This window comes from Rhinolophus ferrumequinum, chromosome 8 (genome assembly GCF_004115265.2).
Source record: "Rhinolophus ferrumequinum isolate MPI-CBG mRhiFer1 chromosome 8, mRhiFer1_v1.p, whole genome shotgun sequence".
Taxonomy (NCBI): domain Eukaryota; kingdom Metazoa; phylum Chordata; class Mammalia; order Chiroptera; family Rhinolophidae; genus Rhinolophus; species Rhinolophus ferrumequinum.
This window is the reverse complement of record NC_046291.1, coordinates 462,338-469,943: the sequence shown is the minus strand read 5'-3', so window position 1 is coordinate 469,943 and position 7,606 is coordinate 462,338. Positions and strand designations below refer to the sequence as shown.

The following is a 7,606-nucleotide window of genomic DNA, read 5'->3' as shown; positions in this document are numbered from 1 at the left end:
GGTGGCAGCAGTTTCCTGGAGAAAGGCAGACAGTGCCTTGCCTTCTCGCTCCGGGTCTCCATTGACGACCTATGTAATTTGGGGTCCCGCAGCCTATTTGGTGAAGCAAATGTTCTTTCCTATCCCCATTTATCGTTCCTATAGAGGGGCACATGTAGGGCTGCTCAGGTTAACGGGAGCTCGGAGGCCACTGATATTACACTTGGGTTAACCAGTTCTTGGTCTAGTCAGGAATTTCGGCCTCAAGGTTGCCAAACTGAGTTATTAAACCGAGTGAAAAACTCTGGGGTGGGGATGGCAAAGGAATACTGAGCACCACTGGGGAAGGGCTTCTCTAGGAACTCCAGAATCTGTCTGGGATGGCTCATCACCTTCACGGGCACACAGGTGGGGACAGGGAGACCAGACCTCCTAGAAACAGGCCGTCTGTCGTTCTCACAGCACCACACGGAGGGGCCCTGTGCTGCCCGGGGACGGGGACACCTTGTCTCGCCCGGAATTACCTACCACACCTGAGAAAAGCAGATGCCCTCAGCAGCACCCGGTCCTCTAGTCCAGGCTGAATGACAGCCTCTCCCCCGTCTAGGACCGCGAAGCCTGCCCCTGGAGGCCAGCTCCCAGGGGTCTGCACAGCCCCCGAGCATGTGTCAAGAAGACAGCCCACTGAGGGCAGTGACGTGTGCACTCCCCACTCGGGACGGGCCCACTGGCCACTGACCACCTGTGGGGGAGGGAAGGAGGGAGTGAGGAGGGAGGGAGCAGCGAACACATGACCACAGGAAACGTCAGATCGAGAGGCCGGGCGCCGAGGGTGGCACGACCCTGAGCGTGAGGTCACCACCACACTGGCTGAGGTAGAAGGAAGGAACGCGAACAGGCATCAGGGAGGGGTGGGCCTGAGGCAGCCCGACACGGTGGAACCAGACAGGGTGGAACCAGGCGGCGGTTACCCAGCAGGGCCCTGGTGGAGGGGAAGTGGCGTCCCTCAGGGCCCACCAGGCCACCCACCAGGCCACCGTGCACCCAGATGGTGGACCTGCAGCCCCACCTTCAGGTCTCGCTCCTGTAGTGCAGGGCAGACACACTTGGAACCCACGTCACCCTTCTGCTCCCTCCCCCCAGCTCCACTGAGGGTCGGGCGCCCCTGGCGTGCACACTGCGCCTCCCTCCCCCGTGGTCTGGACTACTGGAAGGAGGGAAAGGAAGAGGGCAAACATTTTGGCTTTTATAAAGTCAAGGAATTTATTTCCTGAGGTCATGACACAGGAAGTAGACTCAGCCACAGCCGTGGAGCTCTCTGAGGCCAGAGCCTGACTGACATGCTGGGTGGACCAGACGCTGATGGCGCCACGTCGAGGACATGTTAGTGTTCACAGCAGGAGGGCTGTCCCAGAGTGCAGGTGTCGGGTCCTGAGCTCATGCCCAGAGCTGGCCAGGCCCAGGAACCGGCCACACACGACGCTGGGTGGCCTGGCTTCACTGCGAGACCTCAGGGAGGGGGAGCGTCAACAATGTATGGAGGGTTCAGCCGCTGGGTCAGATTGAGACAAACCATTGTGTGGCGGGGTTTGGGTCAGCAGGCTGCAGAAGTTTCTGTTTTCTGATCATTATCGTTTGGGGCCCCAAGGGAGGGTCTTCGGGGCCACCTGAGCCCCAAAGCTGGGAAATTCCTCAGAGCTGCTCATATCAGGAGCCTGGAGGGACAGAAAGGGCACCGCTTCAGTAAGGGGGTTGCACTCAAGCAGCTCCAAAATGACCCCGACCCTCAGCCACTGGGCCCGTCCAGGCGAGGCTGGTGTGGCAGGCACCCCACCTCACGGGCACGGGGGCACCCCGGACAAGCCTCACCTTCTCACTGCTGCTGGCAGTCCAGGGAGCGTCCCGCACCACGAAGCCCTTGGACGGCGCCCTGGACTCCTCGTGGGCAGGGGGCTTCATGTACACCTGCAGCACCTCACTGTCCACAACGTCGGCCAGCTGCGGGCACAGGGGGTGTCAGGCCGCAGTGCCCCGCGGGCCTACCAGGCACGTCTGGGGCTCGCCCGCGCCCACCTTGCCGTGACCCCAGGACTCACATATTCTTCCTCTAGGTTCAGGATGTGGTCGATGGCCTCCTCCACGTTCTCTGGGAGCCCTGTCACGGTGACGCAGTTGGGGTCTGGGGCCCCGCTCTGCGGGAAGCGAATGTCTACCTGGAAGGAGCACACACAGCACCTCAGCTGGCTGAGCACCCATCCGCCAGCTTTGGACTAACTGGCCACCATGCTGTGTGGCTGGAACAGTGCACTTCTCGTTTTCTCCCCTTGAGTTAATGAAAATGTACAGATCTGGGCTCATGGCTGTTTCCTCGTTATCATGACACGCAGCCCAGTGCCCGCGGGAGCTCCTTGTTTACAGAAGGCAAAGGGGATAGCCCCTTTGAGGTGTGGAGCCCACTGGGGACTTGCGCAGGGCACTGCCAATGGCATCCACACACACACACAGCTGTGACCCTCCTCGGCCTCACTGCCTCAGAACGAGCACCTGAGCCTCGGACATTGATGCTTCCAGAGCCCAGTGGGTCAGTGCGTGCTTAGCAGCTGAGGCAGAAGACTGGAGGCCCAAGTGGTCCCCACTTCCCACCCCTCACTGGCCCACGTGGAAAGCAGCAACCCAACAGGGCAGGAAGCAGGTACTATTCGCGCTGCGGCCAGCACGCCCTTCACGGTGGGGCTGGACACTCACCTTGAACTCATCCATGATCTTGCGAATGGCTTTGCCACGGGCGCCAATGATCCGGGCATGAACACGGTGGTCTAGCGCAACATCCTCAGAAACCATCTGCTCGAGCTCACCCACAATTTTCAGTATAGCATCCCGGGCAGCTTCGGTGTTCTTTTCATACCCTGTGATGGTGATTTGGTCCTGGGGCTGAGACAGGAGAATCCAGTCACAAAGGAAATGCCTTTGGGACTCCTGACTAGAAGGCGTGCACAGGGGCTCGAGGCGCTGGATGCAGGGCGAAGTGAGGCAGGCCTCACCTTCAGGGGCAAACGGATCCACTCAGTAGAGAAAGAAATACCAGGAGTCCAACTGAACACAACAGGTTAACGATGCCCATTGAGCCCTGACCCCTCCCAAGACCCGCCAAAAAGGCAGTCACACACAGGGAGAGAGAGCACCTACCCACAAAGATGACGGTAAGACACTGACTGGCAAGTGAGGGGTCCGCGTCAGGGAAGGTCCCCTCAGGCCCCTCGTCTGGAGACCCAATGACCTAGAAGGTCCAGATGCCGTGGCCGGCACGCCACACCTACAGTGCGCCCGGGCCCAGGGCCTCCCTCCAATCATACAAAGGTACAGGAGAGGGCCCCGGATGTAAAGAGTGAACAGAACAAATGGATTCTTCAAGGCACAAAAAAGGAAACTTGAAAACGAAATAACCTTAAACCACATTCTTCAGGACCTGAGAAAATATTACACCCTCAAAAAACGAACAGAAGACAATGTAAAAGGATGAGAGAGTAAGAATAAATACCTGGAATAAAAGAGAAGAGCAGGCACTTAAAGAGACCCACCCCAGGAAGAAGCAAGAGAAAACCCAGGGGACTCAGAGTGGCACCACCAAGCGCCTCCTGTCCGGGTAAAGCAAATGCAGAAGCCGGAGGCGGCCCGACGTTGCCCTGGCCTAGAACTCCCCCATCGGCAGGTAAGGCACCGCTAAAGGCCATGGCGGGCACAGGACGGATTGCAAACGAAGCATGCTTCTCACAGGTATTAATAGTCTAAACAAAGAATGACTAAAAAACTAGTAACTGTATGGGAAAATTGAAGGAAGTACACAACAGTGAAAGTGAGGGATTTAAGAGAGCTAAGTTCTCAAGGTGATTAAGTCTGCGGTACAGAAATATCCTCCAGAAACAGCTAAACAGGAGGCGGCACTGTGAAGACAGCCCTTGGGGAGGGCTCAGGACCAGGGAACAGTAAGGACGCTTGTTTCCTGAAAGACCCAGGATATGCAAGGCTGGGGTGAGCAGGCGGCAGGCAGCCCCCACAAGGCCCCCACAACAGTGACGCAGGCTTGGGAAGGCACGGTGCGCCCGTCTGCAGAGGCCTTGTCAGGTGTGATGGCACGAGGCGCGGTTCTTGTGGAGCATTTCTAGGTGCTGTGCTGCAAAGCCGTGCTCGGGGGCGGCCCACCTCCCAGAGGTGGGGCCAAGGCACAGAAGGCCCAAGAGGTTAGACAGACAGCAGGGCTGTATGACGGGCGGGTGGTGCGCAGACAAGGGCACCAGGCTCCTGAGAGCAGCGGCTGACAGGGACCGGCCTGGCGGGGGACCTCCCTACCCAGCTCGGTGGGGGGCCCTGGCCTCCACTGTGAGGAGACTGACATGCGGCGCAGAGAGCAGGTGGAGGGGGCACATTTGCGGGGCTCCACCGTGAGGACAACTGTGTGAGAAGGGCCCAGCTGGCTGCCGGGAGCCACGAGGGCACATCCTGCTGCACAGGTGACCAGGTGGGCACAGGAAAAGCGCCCCCAGTCCACACAGCGACACAACCATGTCAGAGTAACCTCACCCAGCCGGCACGGGCCAAGATGGGGCCCAAAGCCTGAGCCAAACCCTGCCTCGTGAAGCCTCGCTGAATCCTGCCCTCTCCACCACCCGTCTGGCATAAGTTTGCCTGGCCACTGTCCCCAGGTCAGGACAAAGGTCCCCAGAGTGCGTCAATGGGGTGTCTGCCCGCGTGGTCTTCCTTACCTGGTTCCCATCATCCTTATCAGGGAACTGGATGTTGACGTCATGCTCCAAGCGGATCTGGGTAATCACCGCCCCCTTCCTCCCAATAATTTTGGGGTGGTATTTGGGGTCAACGGTGACGCTCAGCTTAAAACTCCTTAAAGCCTACAGAGGAAACAACGAGAATGAGGCAAAGTGTCCAATATTTCAGTCTTGACCTTCAACATCACATGCACCCACAGGCCCAACTCCAACTTGGACCTGGAAGGCACCCACTGTTACCTCGGCAACACAAACAAGACATGGCCCGGCAGTTAGCCTCTGTGCCACGTTCCATTACCGCTGCTAATGAGACCCAGAGGCTTTGCCCACTCCACAGCCAAGTCTGCAGGCCTTTCGGAGGACCTGCAAGACCAGGTGTAACTGGCCTAGCTGCCTGCTCGCCGTGACGGCGCGGCTCCACTCTCCTAACCCGGGAAACAGCTCTGAGGAGGAAGCCTAAAAAACGCTCTGGGCCTGGAAGGCTTGGGGTGCAGAAGCAGGCTAAAAATAAAAGACAAACAGAAGTGCTATGGGACAGACACAGCCCAAGGCGTCTGTGGCCAGGACAGAGGACAGACTTGGAAGCCGACGGAACACACTCAGACTGGCGGGGCCTATGAGCTGGGTGCCATCACCGGCCAAGCCCCATAGTCCACAAGGTGCTTCAAATCCCAGGACACCTGCCTTGCCACCATCACTCGGGCCTTCAAAAGCCAACTCTACCGACAGGCGACACGGGCTCTCACCCACTCCACAGGGAGGCCGTGGAGGCAGGAAGTCCATGGGGCCCTGCCATGTCCTCTAGACCGCACAGCACATGCGTGGTGGTCTCTCTGGGTAACAGCTCACCTTCCCTGTAGGGCTGAGGGCTCCACGTCTCCAGGATTCCCTTTGAAGAAGCCGCTAGCTTTATCCCTGCTCCTAACCGCCGCCGAAGGGCCGCCCCTCAGCAGGATCTCCACGCTGACTGCCTGGTCAGGGGACCCGGTCCACCTCCAGCCACCGGTTACCTGGTGGCGCCAGAGCCGGCTGCCGGACCTCTCGGAAGCCCCACCAGGCACTCACCCGGTCCTCCTGCTCCGCCTGCAGCTCCCTCACGCGCTCCAGAAGCCCGGCCTTGGCCCGGTCCAAGTTTGCAGCGAGGCCTGTGATGGCGATGATGTCGGACTGCAGCTCAGGGGCTGGGACGTGGATATTCACCTACGTGGAGACGGGAGCCCTCAGGACGGGAATGTGTCTATTTGGCCCTCACCGAGAGTGAGCTTGGAAGTCATCAGCAGTGGCCTGTCTGTCCCATTTGACCAGGGACACCCCTGCAGGCTCGGGACAAGGAGGGTGGGAAGTGTCCACCCCTGCAGAAGGAGAGCTGCTGCAGATAAAGAGCAGGAGGAAGGCGCCTCCGCTAAGGGAGGGTGGACGGGGCCTCGCGCCCCGAGGGGCTGCATCCATCCACTCCCAGCAGCACCGTGACAGAGCGCACGCCCCACATCCGGTCTCCAGGGAAAAGGCCTGCAAGACCGCGTCACCTCGAACTCGTCCATCATCCTGCGGATCCCGCTCCCCTTCTGCCCGATGATGTACCGGTGAAGGTCGAAGGGCACATCCACCTCAATGGTGACAGGGACCAGCGCCTGAGGAAGATGGTCAGAGTCAGGCCTGAGAGCAGCGGGCAGGGACGCCATGGGCCCAGCAACAGGTCTTCAGGGGACACAGGGAAAAGAGCGCTATGGGAACTAGTGCACGCCCACAACCTTCCACACTGCTCCACCTGAGAATGCCACTAACTCAACAGAAACACGTGGCAAGAGGACGGAAGCCAGTGTTTCAGTTACTGCCAGCAGAGCGAACTTCCAAGCCCTGGCCCCAAGCCTCTGTGGCAGGGCCCTGCACAAGCCAACAACAAAACCAAAGAAACCCTGGAAAAACAGGGCGTGGGGTCCATGGGGACATAGGGGGCTCCGATGCAGAGGCTCACCCTGGCTCCCAGCCTCACTGAGGTCAAGAATGGACTGTGGCCCAAGCCCATGCAGGTCACCGAGACGAGGACAACCGGACACGGGCACGGCTCTGTCCCCGCCCCAGCCCCGACTGCATTTAACCCCTTGCTGTGTGGTCCTCTTGGTTCGTTTGTGCCTCCACTCCAAGGCAACACGATGCTGTCCAGTGTCGTCGTGCATTTAGGACACACATACCATGGAAGTGGCACTCCAAGTACTTACTCCGAAAGGACTCAGCCTTGTTAAGTCCGAGGTAGATTTAGACAGCCCCGCTTCAGAGCGGGACACTGAGCCTGGAGGTCACATTCACCCACCAGTTGTGTTCTCTCCAGGACCCCCAGGCCTGTAGGCCGAGTGCTCCGGGGTGAGAACAAAAGTGACTGACTCGAGCCACTCCTCTGCTGCCAGCCACTAGGGCAGCGTCATTCAGGCCACGCCTCGCCCCAGGGAGGGGACAGGGCCGCACGTACCTCGAGGGCTTCCTTGGCGGCCTCACACTTTTCCTTCCGGCCAGAGATGATGATGATGTCACACCTCCTTGGAGAGCCAGGGTCGCCCTCTCTCCCCTCCCCGGCATCGTCGCCGTTCTCCTGGACGGCTGGCTGTGCACTGTGAACTACGGGGAAAGAGAAGGGGCCGTTGGCACAGGCCTGGACCAGGAGGGCACTGTTGCTTTCCAGTGTGGCTGTGAGCGCTGCACCCTGCTCCCTGACCTTGAACGTGGAACTACCTACCTCAAAGGATAAAGTGAGAAACATGAGCTGGTGTGTGGGAAGAGCCACAAGTGGGGCCCACTGTGTTTGGGAGGGAAGAATGGACATTCTGACAGCCCAGGAGACCTGGCGCTGG

General features: G+C 59.4%; 1 protein-coding gene across 3 annotated transcripts in view; it reads right to left on the bottom strand.

The window, feature by feature from the left end:
* Positions 1-1,223: 1,223 nt before the first annotated feature.
* The window catches only part of HDLBP (high density lipoprotein binding protein), a 67,887-nt gene continuing 61,504 nt past the window's right edge, over positions 1,224-7,606 (bottom strand). For 2 of the 3 annotated variants that reach the window (XM_033111815.1, XM_033111813.1), the window contains exons 20-27: positions 7,228-7,373; positions 6,287-6,391; positions 5,826-5,960; positions 4,740-4,883; positions 2,725-2,910; positions 2,076-2,192; positions 1,849-1,977; positions 1,602-1,694 (exon numbers count right to left, since the gene is read on the bottom strand). In XM_033111815.1, the coding sequence (XP_032967706.1) occupies positions 1,608-1,694; positions 1,849-1,977; positions 2,076-2,192; positions 2,725-2,910; positions 4,740-4,883; positions 5,826-5,960; positions 6,287-6,391; positions 7,228-7,373 (1,049 nt within the window). In that variant the 3' untranslated portion in view covers positions 1,602-1,607. Of the gene's footprint in view, positions 1,695-1,848; positions 1,978-2,075; positions 2,193-2,724; positions 2,911-4,739; positions 4,884-5,825; positions 5,961-6,286; positions 6,392-7,227; positions 7,374-7,606 lie in introns of all 3 variants that reach the window. The other variant, XM_033111814.1, reaches the window with a different exon arrangement.